The sequence below is a fragment of the Rosa chinensis genome, chromosome 4, assembly GCF_002994745.2.
Source record: "Rosa chinensis cultivar Old Blush chromosome 4, RchiOBHm-V2, whole genome shotgun sequence".
Taxonomy (NCBI): domain Eukaryota; kingdom Viridiplantae; phylum Streptophyta; class Magnoliopsida; order Rosales; family Rosaceae; genus Rosa; species Rosa chinensis.
Genome location: NC_037091.1, coordinates 3,944,828 through 3,964,205, shown reverse-complemented (window position 1 = coordinate 3,964,205; position 19,378 = coordinate 3,944,828). Strand labels below are relative to the sequence as shown.

At 39.5% G+C, this 19,378-nt stretch overlaps 1 protein-coding gene across 4 annotated transcripts; it reads right to left on the bottom strand.

Moving 5' to 3' along the window:
* Nucleotides 1–4,955: 4,955 nt before the first annotated feature.
* On the bottom strand, nt 4,956–7,839 carry LOC112196576. Of its 4 annotated transcripts, none has more exons than XR_005810132.1 (4): nt 7,736–7,839; nt 6,298–7,341; nt 6,017–6,161; nt 4,956–5,922 (listed from the first exon to the last, which is right to left on the bottom strand). XR_005810132.1 is itself a non-coding variant. In XM_040518671.1 (3 exons), coding segments are annotated over exons 2-3 (1,026 nt in total). In that variant the 5' UTR covers nt 7,323–7,341; nt 7,736–7,839; the 3' UTR covers nt 4,956–5,921. The 4 variants fall into 4 exon arrangements, 2 of the variants coding, with proteins under 2 accessions (XP_040374605.1, XP_040374606.1); XR_005810133.1 differs by having other exon boundaries at nt 4,956–5,917; XM_040518671.1 differs by lacking the exon at nt 6,017–6,161.
* Between the last annotated feature and the right edge of the window lie 11,539 nt (nt 7,840–19,378).

Below are 19,378 nucleotides of genomic sequence, written 5' to 3'. Positions count from 1 at the left end.
CGAGATAATCATATTCTCTGAGTCATAAAATAATATCAGTAAAGGTGACATGACATGCAAAATAAAATGGATCGATATTTATTGAAAATTAAAGAAAAAATAACCATGAGAGGTAATGATGGAACTTACGGTTTGAAGATGAAGTCAACACTGAGACATAAAACAATCAGACACATATATAAGATGGCAATCCGAATAAATAAGAATCCCACCACGTATAAAATGGATCGGAATTTATTGGAAATTAAAGAAAAATAACCATAAAAGGTAATGAAGGAACTTACGGCTTGATGATGAAGTCAATATCAATGCCGTATCTGTATCATTGGCTTAAGAGGTTGATGCAGTCAAAGATAACAAGATTAAGAGAATAATTTGTATTGTTGTTTAACAGAAGAAGATTGAATTCATATCTCTGTTTGGCTCTTACTCAGAAGAGGTAATTATATACATGGTGCACACTATTCTAACAGTGGAGGTAACAGACAAAGATCCACAAAACAGGTTGCTTTTACTTTTCCATGTTTTGTGGTTTCCATGTTTTCCTCATGCTAACACTCCCTCTCAAGTTGGTGCATACACGTCAACCATGCCCAACTTGCTTAGTGAGTCATAAAACGCCTTCCTAGAAACTCCTTTGGTAAGTATATCTGCAAGTTGCTCTTCAGTTGGAACAAAGGGAAAGCTAATAATTTTGGCATCTACCTTCTCTTTTATAAAGTGACGATCAACCTCCACATGTGTAGTATGATCATGTTGTACTGGATTCTGTGATATGTCAATGGCTGCCTTGTTGTCACAATACAACTGCATAGTACTTTTGAGTTTGAAACCCAGATCATGTAACAGATTTCTTAGCCACAGCAATTCACACACTCCGTGAGCCATACCTCTATACACCGCCTCAACACTAGATCGTGCCACAACTTTCTGTTTCTTACTCTTCCATGTAACCAAATTACCTCCCACAAAGGTAAAGTAACCTGATGTTGACCTCCTATCTGTAATATTTCCAGCCCAATCTGCATCTGTAAAGCCACAGACCTCAAGGATGTTGTTGTATTTAGAGAACAAAACTCCCCTTCCTGGAGCTGACTTCAGGTACTTTAAAATTCTCATAACTGCATCCATGTGACTCTCACTTGGGTTATGCATGAACTGACTCACCACACTCACTGCATATGCAACGTCTGGTCTAGTATGAGCCAAATAAATCAAGCGCCCAACTAACCTTTGATAGCGAGCTCGATCAGTAGGTACCTGATCTGGATACTCAGCTAAACAATGATTCTGCTCAATAGGAGTATCAACAGGTCTACAATCCAACAAACCTGTTTCTGTTAGCAAGTCAAGAACGTACTTCCTCTGGCACAAGTAGATCCCTTCTCTCCCCCTGGCTACCTCAATTCCTAAGAAGTACTTAAGTTCACCCAAGTCCTTCATCTCAAACTCAGAGGCTAGCTGTCTCTGCAGTCTATCCATCTCAACAGTATCATTGCCGGTGATTACCATATCATCCACATAAATAATTAGAGCTGTTATCTTCCCTTGTTGATGCTTGAGGAACAAGGTATGATCTGAGTTGCTCTGTTTGTAACCAACCTTCCTCATGAATTGTGAAAATCTCCCAAACCAAGCACGAGGCGATTGTTTGAGACCATTCAAAGACTTTCTCAACTTGCATACAAAATCACCAGGAGAAGCAACTACATACCCAGGTGGAAGACTCATGTACACTTCCTCAGCGAACTCTCCATGAAGAAATGCATTTTTCACATCAAACTATCGGAGTGGCCAGTTTAAACTAGCAGCAAACGAGAGCAGAACCCGAATAGTGTTCATCTTGGCAACATGAGCCAACGTTTCATCGTAGTCTATACCATACGTCTGAGTAAACCCCTTTGCTACAAGGCATGCTTTGTACCGGTTTACTGATCCATCTGCATTATGTTTCACAGTAAACACCAACGACAACCGATAGCCTTCTTGCCTTCTGGTGACGGCACAAGTTGCCAAGTATTGTTCTTCTATAATGCCTCCATCTCTTCCTCCATTGCCTTCCTCTACTTTGGATTCCCCAATGCATCCTGCACTCCGTTAGGTACTGATACAGCATATATTTGATTCACAAATGATTCATATGACTTAGACAACCTCCTAGTGGACATATAATTAGCTACTGGGTATTTTGATTTGGCAGTAAGAGAAGGTTCATATCTTTTGGCTGATTGACCTCGAGTGGTTCTATTTGGTAACACATATTGCTCAACATTAGACTCACTATTGCTAGTACCAGTGGATGGACATACCTCAAATGGGTGATCTTCAGTACCAGGGAGTTGTGGGTCAGGGGTAGAAGTGATGGTAGGAGCTTCTGCTTCTGGAGGTGGTGATGAGCTGTTGCTGTCAATTGGATCCGACAAAATACCTCCTGCCTATGCGACTTCTTCTGCAATGCCTGATTCCTCCCCCTCTCCATGATATAGCTCTTCAAAATATGAATTCTCCCCCTGAAGAGCTGTATCCGAGGAGGAAAAATAACTCATGTCCTCAAAGAAAGTAACATCCATAGTGACATAGTATTTTCTGGTTGGTGGATGATAGCACTTGTACCCTTTCTGATAACCTCCGTAGCCCACAAACACACACTTAAGCGCTCGGGCGTCCAGCTTAGACCGCTGGTTTTTAGGAATATGGACAAACGCAACATAACCAAAGACACGAGTTGGAAGGTTATGAAATGAAGGTAAGGAGACATGAGATGCAAGAACCTCAAATGGAATTCTTCCCTGAAGAACACTAGATGGAAGACGATTGATAAGATGGGAGGAAGCATGTACAGCATCGGCCCAAAGATACTTAGGCATATGAGCACTAAAGAGAAGGGCACGAGCCATATCAAGTAAATGATGATTTTTCCTTTCAGACACTCCATTTTGTTCTGGTGTTTGTGGACATGTGGTTTGGTGAACAATCCCATAGGTTTTGAAAAACTCTTGGAAAACATGATTGACATATTCCCCCCATTGTCAGAACGAATGACTTTAATGGTGCTATGGTATTGTGTTTGAATAAGAGTACGAAAAGTTTGAAAAGCTGGAAAGACTTCATCTTTGGTTTTAAGAAGAGCAACCCATGACAATCTCGTACAATCATCAATAAATAACACAAAATATCTCATACCGAACACAGTGGGTTCTCGAGAAGGTCCCCAAACATCAAAGTGAATCAACTCAAAAGGAATAACACTTTTATTAGAAACACTAGGAGAATAAGTTGCATGATGACTCTTGGCCAAAACACATGTTTCACAATGTAAAACAGACTCATCCACACCAATAAACAGAGTAGGCATGGTTTTTCTCATAAGACTAAAAGATGGATGCCCTAAACGGCGATGCCACAACCAAATTTCACTTCGCTTATCAGAATTCGAAGTCAAAGCGGCGCGGGACTGTGCTCTTGGTTTCTCCCCTGCGTATGTCTGATCCAGATGGAACAACCTGCCCCTCAGATACCCCCGACCGATTAACTCCCTGGTGAGAAGATCCTGAAAAATCACATACATAGGATAAAAGGTTACGGAACATTTAGACTCAGTATTCAACTGTGGAACAGATATCAGGTGGTGAAACAAGTCAGGCACGTATAACACATTATGAAGTTCAAAAGTGGGAGTAATCCACTTTCCCTGACCCTAACACAGGAAAAGCCTCACCATTGGCATTAGTGACATAAGACACTGAAGGGGAAGACAATTCAGTAAAATATGATTTATCATAAGTCATATGATTGGAGGCACCAAAATCAATAATCCATGGATCAGAACCAACAAAGTTAGAAACCTTTAAAGCCATACCAATCTTACCCCGACCAGCTATAGAGGCTGTAGGAGTAGCCCCACTTGCTGTATGATGATCCTGTCCAGCCACTACATAGAAATCTGGTTCTTGGACCAATTGAACAGCGACTGCTTTTGCCTTAGGATGATAACCTTGCTTTTTAGGTTTGAGGTGCGGGTTCAGTTTCCAGCAAGTCTCTCGAACATGCCCAACATCATTGCAATAAGAGCATTGTGGACGAGGGCGATTAGGAAAGCCTGGTGGAGATCCTTGCTGATAAAGTGGGACTGATCGCTGCTGTTGGAGAAATGGTGCTGGTGATTTTGCTGAATGGCTAGGCTAGACACTTCAACCCGTGCATGTTTGATACTGTCCTGTTGAGATTCATCCTTGCGGATGTATGTAAAAGCTGTGTTTAGGCTAGGAGGGTCTGTCATTCTGAGCAATTCTCCTTTGGCATTGCTATGCTTATCATCAAGCCCTCTCAAGAATACATGAACTCTTTCAAGTTCTTTTTCCTTCTGGTACCACACAAGATCTTCCTGATTCTTGATCTTGCAAGGACGCTTTTGATCAATTTCAGCCCATACATTCTTTAGCTTGGTGAAATACACAGCTACTGGTTGCCCATTCTGTTGCATACTAGCAGCTTTGCACATCAATTCATGAACATGTATAAAATCAGACTCATTTGTATACAGATCCTCTAATGTCTTCCATATTGCTTCCGCAGTCTCACACCCTTCTACCAACTGTAGCACATCTTCAGTCATAGCTTTGAATAAGATCGCCATCACAGATCCATCATCATCCTCCCACTTAGTATAGCCATCCACATCCTCCTCACTAGGAGCTTTGGTTGTTCCAGTCACATGCCCCATCTTGTGTATGCCACGAAACTGGACAGACATAATCTTCTTCCACGTTCGAAAGTTGGTACCATTGAGTTTCGGACCCCCAAAAGAAACACCGTCTGAACTTCGGACAGAAACCTCAACTTTTTGGACCTCATTGATTTTGGAACTCTGACCTTCACTGTCATCACCACCCATTGCAATAATACAATAGCAAAAAACACACAATCACAGAGTATGCAGCGGAATAACAATAATAGATCGTGCAATAATAATAGATTTTTTTTTTTTTTGTGTGGAATTGCTACCATCTTTTTTGCTCCAATTTGAGATAAAGCAAAAGTGGACAAGAAAATAAAATAAAAAGGAAGTGTAGGGATGGTGGTAAAAGAAAAGGGTTGTGTGGGTATTAAAAAAAAATGGAGGTGGAAAGTGGGTTATAAAATAAAAAGGAAGTGTAGGGATGATCTGGTGGTAAAAGAAAAGGGATGTGTGGGTATTAAAAAATGGAGGTGGAAAGTGGGTTGTCACGTGGTATTGGATGGAGAAAGGATAAAGAATGACTAAAAGGGGTTCACTTGACTGTGGGTACAAGACAAGTGCATCTTTTCTGTTTCTTTTGTGCTGGAAGTGCAGGGTGGTCTGGAAGTGCAGCAGGCGTGCTCTAGTGCTAAGGAGGTGCAGCAGCCGCGTGCAAATACCGGTATAAACTTGTTGCTTATGGCTTTTGCTTCGTCCCACACCCTGCGTCCTCTTCTTTTCTTCTCCTCTTTCTTTCTCTCTCAAGAAACCAAGGAACAACGTCGGCCTGAGTTGAGGAAGTGAATGACGGGTCTAGGCAACGACAAACCCGACGGTGATCTAGTCTGATGCCGGATCTGTTGCAGAAGACGGGTTGTGCGACTGAGATGAAGTGACGCGACCCGAAGATGACGGTGGTGAAGTCCAAGAAAAAGACGAACTGGACAAGCTGACGGTGAAGAATGATCAATCCGGAAGATCGATTTGGCTGTTCGGCGACGGTGGTGGGATCTGTGTAGCAGGCAATCCAACTGGGCAGAAATGATCGATCTAGTGGAGGCCGATCTGGAGGGATGCTGAAGCTAGTCTGGTCGTGAGTTGGGGTGGGCTGGTCTGGTGACAGATGATGAGTCCGATCTTTGGGACAGATGAAGGACGACGTCTTTTGGAGTGACACCGATCTGGAAAGATGAAGGCTGCCTGCTCTGGTACCAAGTCAAAGATAACAAGATTAGGAGAATAATTTGTATTGATGTTTAACAGAAGAAGATTGAATTCATATCTCTGTCTGGCTCTTACTCAGAAGAGGTAATTATATACATGGTGCACACTATTCTAACAGTGGAGGTAATAGACAGATCCACAAAACAGGTTGCTTTTACTTTTCCATGTTTTGTGGTTTCCGTGTTTTCCTCACGCTAACAGATGCGACTAGCCACCTCTTCTGGTTCAATGCGTTTAAAAGTACAGAGACATAAAACAATCAGAAACATATGCTTATATGACATTCCAAATAAACAAGACTCGCAATCTATTTTAAATTGAAGTGGATAAAACTAAATGGTCGGGAAGGAGCTTACTAGATAAAGCAATGTCCAATTGTGAATCTCATACAACCCTCAAGAGGCACCTCATAAACGAATGAACGTTCGATTTTGATATTGGTTTCTCCCACAAGGTGAAATGTGGTAATTTTAAGAGATTGACTGGATCTAATGTCATACTGAAACCCAGTCTGAACAAGACAAAAGTTCAGGTCACCCAAATAAATCAAACGCTCCATTCTTCGTGCGCCTGGTCGAAAGTCCTCAAACTCTGGACAAACAAACTGTGACTTTAGAGAGCAGGTAACAAGATTTTCATGCCTTGTGATAGAGAGTGCCATAACAGCCAAGCTGCTTGATAGCGCATAGATAGTCTTGTCCGCACATACAGCCGGTCCTCGGAAACTATAGCAATCTGTGTTCTCGACCCTAACTGGAAGCCATTCATCCAGTGTTACATCATAAGCCCACAGTTCATCTTGATATTTTCTAGAGAAAGAGAATGGATTATCCTCCAGAATGAGTCCAACAGAAGAGATTATATTATACAGGATGAGTCCATCACAAACGGCATGACCCCCAATCCTTTGTTTGGAGCAATGTTTACCATAAGGAAAAGATTTCCGAGTTTCCCAACGACACCTGTAAGGATCATATCGCTCGAAAGAGGGCTCTGGCACATCAAATGAGCAGTATGGATCCGTAATAGAGTAAAGTTTCCCACATGCAGATACAACAGGTCCGTCCCATTTGGGAGCAACGGGCGGCTTGATTAAATGACATTTCTTGGTATCAAGATTGAACATATATCCAGACAAGGGGTTCAACACATCATCAGGAGGTGGACAACTATCTGGCAATAGACATATGTTGTTGGTATCCAAGGAGCAAAATTTCCAACTTAACGGAAGGCTAACATCCTCATCCCTGAACTGTGCTAAAGGTCGAAAGGAGTCTTGCTTACATAAATTAAATTCATACGACGATCCAAAGTGCGGGCCGTCCTCATATTGCGTCATGATATAAAGAGACATTGCTTCTTCTTCTGCCTCGTTTATCATCTTCTTGTTATGGACGGAGCTGAACATAGATAGTACAACAAAATTAGTCCCTTTGAGCAGTTGAGAATGAACAAGGACGAATCCATGAAAGCTACTTGAGTAAATATCGGAGCACAGAATAAATATGTCTATTTTGTTCTCTACTGGATCTTTCACTCGGATGAATTTCCTCCGTTTTCCTTTACTCTAATAATTAAATCACTATTTAGACTACAACATGGAATCATCATCATCATTCCTGTTTTATCAAAAGTTATTTATCCCCAGAAAGATTACCCAAGGACACAAGAATTATATAATTGAATTGAAATCCCAAATTTATACAAATAATTCCTAACTTGTCCGATTCTACGCATAACCATAATCAGTTTTTCATAAGCATATAATTCAACAAACATAAAACTTTCGCACACCTGAGTCGATGGAGATCGGAGGAATGCCTAATAAGAACTCAGAGTGTGAGGCTGGCGGCGACGGCTCAGGAGATAAAAGGAATTTAATTAAATGAAGAAAAATATTTGTCAAAGGGTTTGTAGACATATCTCTTAAATTAATACATAGATTAACTAATTTAATTAATTCATTAATATAATTAATTCACCCTCAAACATCTAGAAGGAAATATAAAGGGTAAAGTTGGTGTTGCAATAGTATGATGTGGCAAGATTTACTATGTGGAATTGAAAATAAAATTTGTATTTGCTTACATGACATGACACCTAGGAATTGAGGCCATAAATCTTAGGCCCTATTGAGACCCTATATCATTGCCCTTCATTATTAGTGGCTGGAACCGAGACTGGCTTGACCTTAACAATGGCGTAAGAGAGGGTGCAAGACATGAATGTGGAGTTGGTATGTTTGGGAAGAGTAGAAGGTCGTAAAGAGAGGAACGCTCTAGAGCAGTAGATGGTAATGAAAGCAGAATGCCATTTTCTTTGGCTTATGCCAAGATTACTGCTCAGAACATCAAGAATCAACCTGACATTGCTTCCCACGTTTTCTTCCAGGGCACTAAAGGTTGACCTACGCATATATTGTCTAACTGCAAGGTGTATTACAGAAACTGTCGGATCAAATCGATTGCCAGCAAAGAAAGTACTATTGACAAGTCGAAGATGGGTTGTGTAACAATTGAGTTTTGAAGAATTTTTGAAAATCGCAAAGCTAATGTTTGCACATCACCTTGCATGCTAAAGCCTACTTACACTGAAGCAGGGAAGATGCTAGTAGTACACTTAGTTACGACCGTTGCAGCATTCTCACTGTAGTGACGTACTCATCTTACGGCTACGAAAGCATTCTCACTGTACGTCTGTTGCAGTATTATATTTTTGGTGAACGCGTTGCAGTATTATACCAGTGAAGGAATGATGAAAACGCATTCGCTGGCTATAAATAACGATAAATCTATCAAGCCAAGTTTGTGATTCCTATATTAATCTACTTGAGTGATCGAATTCAAAAGATGACTACGAATTTAGTGCACACTTTTATTTTATTTATTATTTTTATTTTTATTTTTATTTTTATTTGTAGTAGAACAAAAATTATAAACAAAATTGACTGTGGTAAATCTATCAAGCCAGGTTTGTGTTTCCTATCTAAATCTATTTGACTTATCGACTTCAGGAGATCGCTACAAATTTAGTTCATCTTTTATTTTATTTTTTATTTGTTATTTTTACTTGTAGTGGAACAAAAATTATAAACAAAATTGACCCAAAATGGTCCAAGGCACAATAATTTAACATTTGCACAAATAAATCTAATTGATAAAGATGTTAACAAATTGATTTTAATTTGGTCTAATCCAATTCCCTTTGGAGAATATTACTATTTAAATTCTTTAAAAGATTAACATTACTTAATTAATTCAGATTCTTTGCAGAAAAGAATCATAATGAAGTGGTCAATAAGTTTTGACAGAAATAGGTCGTTGACTTCCACTTCCACGTACCGAAACTCAAGTTGTGATTCACCAACATTCTAGCATGCAATAGAAGACCATGAAAGTACGAAATAAATAGCATGGTAATTTCATACCGGAAATTTACCTTAACAATGTCGGTAAAGGTTAAGCAAGCTAGGGCTACCGACTCATTGGTGCGTACGTTGAGGAAGCTCATTGGATTATGTTTTTTTGTTGCCAACAAACATAATCCATGGGCCACAACCCATCCACGCGCCTACGCCCATTGTGTGTCCGAGTCAGAGGCACAAGTCTGGGAAAGGGAAACACTGGTATATGGTTGGGCACCTACTCGGGAATAAGACTCTATTCCCTGGTTTCAAAGGGACTATACCCTCAAATTTGGCGTGTGAAATCGGATCTCTCCGTCTAGGATGTTGGAGATCGATTTCTTTTTCAGTTTGATCACAAAGCGGATCGCAATAAGGCTCTGCATGGCGGGCCGTGGTTTTACAGGAATACGATGTTGTTGCTTGGAGACTATGATGGGATTGGTTCGGTGGAAACTAGAAACAGTCCCGCTGTGGAAGTTGGAGACTTGGGTGGTGGTGAAGGGACTGTCGATAGCCCTTTGTAACAAAGCAACCCTAACTCTGATAGGGTCTGCGATTGGCCAGGTCATTAGATTTGATCAATCGACACTATGACGGAAGGAGTAGGAACAGAGGATCCTGCTAGTGATGGATGTTCGGCATCAGGTCCAGAGTTGGATGCTTTTTTTATTTTCTTTTGCTCAAAGATAACATGTCTTATTATATGTGACTTATAGTTTTAAGGGTTAATTACATATAAGTGCATCTTAGAATGTTTTTTTAGCCATAAGGCCACCAACTAGTTTTTTCCTTCATAAGGCCACTAGATTAAAAAAGATGTTATATTTTGGATATTAAAAACTAATATATTTACATAAATGCCACTAGAGTACAAAATCAACATTCATTCTCTCTCTCCTCTCTGGCGAGGTCTCTGATCATCTCTGGCGGGTCTCAGGCCGACCTCCAGCGAACTCCGGCCAACTTCCAGTGAACTCCGGCGACCACAAAAGCTACTCTGCTGAAATTTCAGGTAGTCTCCGACAAGATCACAAAAGCTATTATCACTAGCAACAAAAGCTACTCTAGTAAGATTTCTGTGCTCCTATATTTACTGAATAAGCTCCAGTAGAGACAAACAACAAAAGCTATTTGATTAGCTCCAGATGACAACTGATTTCCTCCAACTTGATTCACAAAAGACAAACAACAAATTACCAGAACCAGAAAGGATAAAGCAAATCCAAATACTTCCATTGATGCATATATTCATCATAAACATGTCCAAACCACTAAGCACCCAGCTATTACAACAAAATGCTTACAAGAAGCAATTAACGAGGGATTTTTGAATGTTCCATCTAAGCAAAAGTAAATGCCATCAGAAAAATAGTTGGGTACACAAAAACAAAAACAGTGGGTTCCAAAAGCATTCTTCAATCTTCGTAATCGGCTCAGTACTTCCAATTGGCCTTCTTACTTCCAGTTCTAGAGGCAGTGTAAGAAGTAGACTCTTGTCTAGGGTTCTTTGGGAATTTGATTCTTCTTGCTGGGGATTTGAACCCTTTTCTTGAAAAGAGAGGCATGGAAGAGGCTCTAGGTTGCTGATTTACCAGAAGATGACAATTCCAAAACATTCAGAAATGCTAGTTTACTAATCAAATTCAACTACAGACCACAACAACCACAAACTATACTTGTGTCTGCTGAACATTATTGGTGGAATTTTGTGATGGCATTACATTGAAGTGATCAACATTCAGAGGTCCACTAATAGTCTCAGAATTAACCTGTGGTGGCTCTGCAGGAGCTGGAACCTCAACATCCTCCCTTGAAACCTGGAGTTGTTGTTGATGATTCTGAGGTGCTTCAACATTTTGAGCTTGGGGTTGCTGCTGTTGCTGATTCACAGCCCCCCTCCTCTCCCCAAATTCCCTTGAGCTTGGGGTTGCTGCTGCTGATTGACAGCTCCACTATTCCCCTACATTTGCTTATTCTCCACATTCCCCTGCATTTGACACAATATACATTATAATCCATATTCCTGGGCCCATAATTCATAAAAATGGTCGATGAAAGCTAATGTAATACCTGATTCCTTCTCAAACAGGTTCTAACATTGTGCCTCTTTTGTGGCATCTACCACACTTCACTTGAGAGTAGTAACTTCTTGGTAATTTCTCAGTACCAGCAGGAGGTGCTTCTTCACCTACACAAATGATTATGATAGTTGACATGGAGTAGTTTATAGCATTAGGATATTTGAAGAATATTGCACGTAAAGTGGATGTGGATAGTTGGCATGGAGTAGTTTCCTCCAATGATTTTAACTGTAGAGTTTGAAGGATTTTTAGTGGAGTAAAGCTGCATGTTAATGGTGTATAACATTTGGAGTAGAAGCTAGTTCATATTGTCTTTCGAAGCTTATGGGAACCACAGTGTTTTGGTTCTTCCTCTTCCGGATTGCACTTACATAACCAAACAAGCATCGAGAGAACACAATCCCTTAGCATGTGAACTTGGGAAGCATTCGCCAGTCCCACATCGGAATGTGTTCGATGGTATGGGCTTTTATAAAGCTTGTAACTCAACGAGTGCAACATCACCACTGGACAAAGCGATCGGGCTGCTATTCTTAAAGAAGAATCAGGCCCAGGAAAGTCCCCATGCCAGCCAGAGACGCATGCTTGGAAACAGGTGAGCTCTGCTGAGTTGGAGTCCTATCGCTTAATGCTATGAGGCTGAGATGTGTGGAGTGGTCCTTCGGACAAACTGAATGAGACTAGGCCGAAGCCCACATGCTGATTTTTTTTAAAATTTTTTTTATACTTTTTAGTTTTGAGAAATTTTATATAATTTCACTTATTTTCCTAAGAGTAAGTTCACCCCTTGGGTTTCTAGGTCAGATACTATTCACTATTTGTTTTATGTTTATTTACACCTTCTGGATCACTAGCAAAGTTTCCAAACTAACCTGGGTCACTTTCTGAGTCAGTTTCATGACCTGCAAACATAAAAAGCAGTGAACAATATCTGATCCAGTTACCCATCGACAATCGGCTCAATCGCTGCTGGTGAGGGTAGAAATGGAATTTCACAAGATCGGCGGTGTGATCAAGACGAGAGAGAAATGCAGAGAGAGGGACTATCTACTACTAGGAGTAGTGCCCATGGAACGGGATTAAGAAAAGGGCGAGATTAAGGTAATTCATACAAAATATGGGTTGGGATTCTTATATAGGTCCATTTTTCTTTTATTTTTGTGTGAGGAGAGAGTATAGTAGGGTAAGGCAATCTCTCTGATTTTTTTTCCTTTTTTTATTTTTTTCGTTTATAGAAAATCTTCATAGTTTTACGATTGTTGCGTATATTTACGTTCGGAAAAAGTGGAGACGAATCTTTTACTCGTTAGTTTGATTTGCATTCTATACTTACTAACACTACATCATCTTAGTTGTTTATCTTTCTTTTTAAATATTGAACATTAGAGGTACAAATTTGGTAAAGTAGAGTTTCAGTTTTGAAACTAAATAATGAGAACACTTCGTTTTAACCTAACTGATGTCTTCACTGCAAACAAACTTTGTCATTGTCGAGCGTTGCTTTCTCATGGTGGTTTAGGATGTGAGTGTGTTTGTACTTTGCAAGGGATATGAGCGGTCATTGATCTCTACAAAGCATAAGTCCTTTGCTAAACTCAATTTCTTGTCATCAAATCTATCATTCACTATGTAATTTTTGTTTTTTTTATTGGCAATGACGTGAATTCTTCATGCACACAAGCGACACACGCAATAAAGCCTATTTGTCCCTCTGATTTCATTGGCCTATGCAGTCTTATAACAGTTAACCTTTACATCATTGGTTTCTTCGACTTTGACAAAGAATACTTCTAGAAAGCCAAGGACATCGATTGTCGGGTCGCCGTGTAAGGTTCTAATTTGGCCGGATCCTAATATAATTCAAGATCTTACTGTCATTGCCTGGCACGACCAAGGATGCCAACCATGGTGGTGTAAGTGTGCCCATCATGCCTGAATCCTGCTTGTTGTTTTAACCAATTAAAAATCCAAGAGCAGCAGAATGATCTTGAAGTTGCTTCAAAATCTGGTTGGCTTGATATGCGTCCCATTGAACAGTTGAGACTTCCAACAGCTGACTCTGCAGAAGGGCCCCATTTAAGCTGTTGCAATATGTGAGATACATTTTGTAGGTACAACTCTTGTACCTGTCGTATTGGCATTCCCATACAAAGAGTCCCTTTATGTGGAGTCAGTTTTTAGGAAGTTATTTTGGGCTTTATGGAATCAAATTCTTAAAAGATTTTCTCTAATAAATAAAAGGGTAGTTTTTAAGCCCTAGGTATTCTAGGATTTTGTGGATATCTTGGAATAAAAGCTCTTTCCTAATAGAAGTCTAATTAGGGTTGTTTCTGTTTGGTTTTGAGTGGTTGCCGCTGGTTGAATAGATATTGCAGTAATATACTCGGCAAAAGGGGGACTTGAGTGAGGCAAGAATTTTTGGTTTGAGTCTTGCACGTTTGTTTGAGTTTGTGTCTTCACAAAGAGTCAAAACACTTGGTCCATGTATAAGTGTTTGTGATCATAGTTTCATATGCATAATACTCTCTCGAGATCAGTAGGGAGACTGTGAAGAAAGAAGAACAAGATTTGAAGATTGTTCAAGTGAAGGAGTTCTAGAAGGAAGACAAACTTTGTATTAGATTTTGTGTGAATCTTATAGCCGAGCTAGTGCTATTCAAAGTTTGTAAAAGAACATATCCTTTTCAATATGATGATCTTTATTTTGGGTTCTCAAGAGTAAGAGCCCCACAGTGTTTTTAATCTCATACTTGAGGTTTTCACTGTGCAACCAAAATCTGGTGTTTAGTTTGTTATTTTGGTTTCTGCTGCCCAGTAAGGATTGATCAGTGCACTGCAATCCTCGTTTTCCAGAAAATCATATTCTGTCCTTGTATTTTCATTTGGTATCAGAGCAAGTTCTAAAGCTTTTTTAGTTGATCCGTGGTCAAGGATGGAACATGAATATAATAGAGCCTCTAGTTCTATAAATTGCCTGCCTTTGTTTGATGGTGAAGACTATTCACAATGGAAGATTATGATGGGGGCTTTTCTCTACTCTCAAGATGAAAACATGTGGAATATAGTTGAGAATGAATGGGAACACCCAACCAAGGCAGAAGATTCAAAGAAAGTAGAAGGGTCCTCTGCAAGGGTTCTCAAACCTAGGAAGGAATGGACAGAAGAAGAAGTTCATGATAGAACTTGTGACTTTAAGGCAAGGAATTCACTATTCACAGCTTTGTTCAAGAAGGAGAGGGTGAGAATTAGCCACTGTGACATAGTCAAACAAGCTTGGGATCTACTTCAGGTTACTTATGAGGGAAACAAGAAGGTTAGAGGTCAGAAGCTTCAAAGACTCGTATTGGAATTTGAGAACATGACCATGGGGGAAGATGAATCAATTGATGATTTTCATGCTCAACTTCTCAATGTGACAAACCAATGCTGTAGCCTTGATGATCCATTTGAGGAGCATCGAATAGTCAAGAAATTTCTCAGAGCTCTTCCTTCAAAATTTCAAGCCAAGCAAATTTCCATAGAGGAGACTCAAGACCTGGACACCTATTCTCTTGACGAACTGATATGTAATCTCAAAACCTTTGAGATGAGGATCAAGCCAGAGAAAAAGGTAAAAAATATTGCTTTTTCTTCTGTTAAAAAGAAAGATTATATTGTTGATGATTCTGTGGATTTAGCTTTGTTGAGAAAAGAGTTCAAAAAAATTTTAAAAAACAAATCCTTTGGAAACTCTTCGAAAATTTTGCCTAACAAACCTAAATGCTTTGAGTGTGGTGGAATTGGTCACCTTGCTGCAGATTGTGGAAATAAAAGGTATAATTTGCGTGGAAACAAGGCTCTAAAATCTACTTGGAGTGATAGTGATGAAGGCTCTCAATCTGAGAATGAAGAGGTAAATCTTGCTCTTACTTCTTCTCTTAATATTGATTTTTCTGATGATTCTGACTTGGAAGATGATACTCTTGATGAAGAAGCAAATGAAAAGTGTAAGCAATTGTATAATGCTACCAAAATTGTTCTTCGAAAAAATAAAAAACTTGAAGAAGAAATTGAATCTTTAAGAGTGGAAAAGATGAAAATTGAGCAAAAATTTGGTACTTCTTTAAAAGAATGGGAAGAAGAACATACTGATCTTGATGATAAGATTAAAATTTTGCAGGGTGAGGTCAAATCTTAAAATTGGGACAAGAAGCATGATGAGCTTATAAACAAAATCAAAATTTTGCAGGTTGAACTCAAGGCTCAGTCTACTCTAAATGTTTCACTAACCCTTGAAAATGAGAAATTGCAGGATGAGCTATTCAAAGTCAAGGAAAGCTTCAACAAGTTCTCTATTGGGTCTGAAAAGGTCTCCAAGATGATGGGCTTTGGTAAAACTCATGGCAACAAAGAAGGGTTAGGTTATGAAGGTAAGTCTTGCAAGCCTTTAACCTTTGTTAAAGGTGTGGAATGTGAAAGTTCATTGGATCAGTCACAAGCTTCAAATAACAATGATTTTGGTCCCAAGTTGCCCAAAAGATCAGAGGCAAATTTAGCCCTTCAAACCCATCAAAAAGGTGCTCAGGTAAGTTCTGACAGTCACATGTCTGTGCGTCAGCCCAGGTATATTCACAACTCCAAAAACTTTGTTCCTACTTGTCATTATTATGGAAAATTAGGACACATACATCCTAGGTGCAATATACTTCGCAGGGTTACTCAAAATCAGAGGAAAACGTTGAGAATTAACTCATCTACTTCGCTGCAAGCTGAGTTGAAAGAGGGTCTGAATCTGATCACCAGGATTGCAAAGCTGGCTTCAATCCCCGTGGATCGGGAAACAAAAACGAAGCAGAGGCAAATCTGGATTAAAAAAGGTTCAAATAATCGTTTTTCTACTCATATGGATAATCTTGATAATATTCTTGAGCGTGCTTTTGTTCCTACTAATCACAAATTGGCAAATTATTTTACTAGGCTTTAGACATAACTTAATTTGAATCACTTAAAAGCACCGTTGGTGGATGCTCTAAGTATTGATACTCTCACTTCACTTGATCCATTTTGCATGCATTCATGGTGTATGTCTTCATGATAGTATAGGTGCACTTTCTTTACGTTTTTGCATTGTTAGGTTCAGTTTCTGGAAATTTAGGATTGAAAAATAGTGGTTTATATCCCCGAGTGTCTGACCGATTATTTTGAACTTAGATTGACAAGGGCCATACTATTTTCTTTAAATCTGTGTGCAATAAGGTGCCTAGCACGTTTTGAACTTGTTCTTACGTCACTCTGTAATTGTGAGCTTGAACAACATATTCTCTACAATCTTGAAACCTCACATGCACACATACTCTAAGTGGTGGTAAGTCTTAATTGATGGTTGGCTTGTTCTCATTGCTTATGTACGAAATTACTCTTGTTGGTTGCTCCTTGATATAAAAAAAAAAGTGTAGTTGGTTAATAGAGCATGGTCAGGTTATTCCCAAAGTAAACAGGCCTCGGTCGTGACAAACGATATGAGGATTGGGAAGAAACGGGAATGGTTTGGTCACCTCGTTGAATTGTGAAACTATTGACTCGAGTAGATGTGCTCTTTAGGATGTCCTTGTTACATCTAGTACCCTAAAGTCCTCTGACTTGGGAGCTGCTAGCATAATACTTGTTACATGGGTCATAGTCTTCTTGAGCAAAAATGTTACTTTGTGTGAAAGGCCAAAAGAAAAATTCAAAATCATGCCCACACGGTGTTATAAGGGGGAATCAAGTTTATGTGCTTAAATGTGTTTCGTATGTGAGCATTGCTTTTCAGGTTTCCACAAATATTACTCACCCCATCTTGAGATATGTTCACTCTTCACAACAAGAGGTATAGAATACTCGATCACCCTCTATCTTACCTTGTGATTGTCGGAATCAATTCACTCGTGTGAACTTATTTTGTTGCACACTCGTTTATGGTTAAGTGGTATTGCTCTTATTGGAAAAGCTATGCGAATTAAATATGTTCTTAGCATTTGGATACAATCCACTCATTGTGTGTTTGCATTTCATTCTTGCATCTCTCATCGCATGATCACACATAGGGGGAGTATTAATACTTGGTCTATCTTCCTCTGATTGATTCAACTTGGGCTAGTGTCTACTGTGCCCCATCTATTTGTGATCCTCCTTCTACATTGCTTCCGCTACGTAAGTTACCTTTGTCATTCCTATTCAAAAAGGGGGAGAAAGCAGATTCATAACTATGATAACATTATTCTATCTTGTGTGTTTTCACAATGTGTGTGTGTGATAAGTGTTTCAGGATTGACAGGTGTGTTCATAAGGGAAAGTTCTCAAGTACCTGTTGAGGGGGAGTTTTCATAGGGTAAAGTTGTTTTGTATAGGAATGCCAAAGGGGGAGATTGTAGGTACAACTCTTGTACCTGTCGTATTGGCATTCCCATACAAAGAGTCCCTTTATGTGGAGTCAGTTTTTAGGAAGTTATTTTGGGCTTTATGGAATCACATTCTTAAAAGATTTTCTCTAATAAATAAAAGGGTAGTTTTTAAGCCCTAGGTATTCTAGGATTTTGTGGATATCTTGGAATAAAAGCTCTTTCCTAATAGAAGTCTAATTAGGGTTGTTTCTGTTTGGTTTTGAGTGGTTGCCGCTGGTTGAATAGATATTGCAGTAATATACTCGGCAAAAGGGGACTTGAGTGAGGCAAGAATTTTTGGTTTGAGTCTTGCACGTTTGTTTGAGTTTGTGTCTTCACAAAGAGTCAAAACACTTGGTCCATGTATAAGTGTTTGTGATCATAGTTTCATATGCATAATACTCTCTCGAGATCAGTAGGGAGACTGTGAAGAAAGAAGAACAAGATTTGAAGATTGTTCAAGTGAAGGAGTTCTAGAAGGAAGACAAACTTTGTATTAGATTTTGTGTGAATCTTATAGCCGAGCTAGTGCTATTCAAAGTTTGTAAAAGAACATATCCTTTTCAATATGATGATCTTTATTTTGGGTTCTCAAGAGTAAGAGCCCCACAGTGTTTTTAATCTCATACTTGAGGTTTTCACTGTGCAACCAAAATCTGGTGTTTAGTTTGTTATTTTGGTTTCTGCTGCCCAGTAAGGATTGATCAGTGCACTGCAATCCTCGTTTTCCAGAAAATCATATTCTGTCCTTGTATTTTCACATTTTGAACAACATTCCCCTTGTACGCACACTGCCTGTTGAATGGAGCAACCCTGTTGGCATTTTCATCTTTCTTTAGGGCCACATCTCGTAGTCTCTGCATCTGAAATCTGTACATTGGAACTGAAATCTGGAACGAAGTGGTTTGGCTGAGCTTTTGATTTTCTTGGCAAAGCCCTTATATCATGAGTTTCTGGAGTCTATATACTGTGAGCCGTTGCTGATCGAGTTTTCTGTCCTGTTATATGGAACATAATTTAGACCTCTGACAGAACTGGATTATCAACATTTCCCTTGATCCCTGATGATTACTCGTAGTCTCTGAAGCCGCTGCTCTCTCAGTAGATGGCTTTGGATGCACACTAGTGAAATGCTCTCTATTAATTATCTACTTTACATTTGATGACTTCACACTGGAAACTCTCACAGTGGAACGAACCATAAGTATTTTTTGGCAAATTAAGCATTCCCATCCCATCAGACAAAGGATCTTATAACTCACTATATCTGACAAAAAATTCACAGCCGCTACACCAGCCTTAGCAAATTGCTCTGTAGCAAGAGGTGATGAGCTTACATCCTTCTGAATGGCATCAACGTTGCTAGCATAACTTATAGTATCTGATCTCACAAAAGGTGTTGGGGCAATTACCACCTATTTTACAGAAGTTGTCTGGTCAACACTCTCAGACTTACGAGAATCTGCCGCTTTCACTGCATCTCCCGAAACTAAGATTCATGCCCTTACAGAAGGTTTAGATCCGGTGCTTGATGGATTTTGGCCAAGAA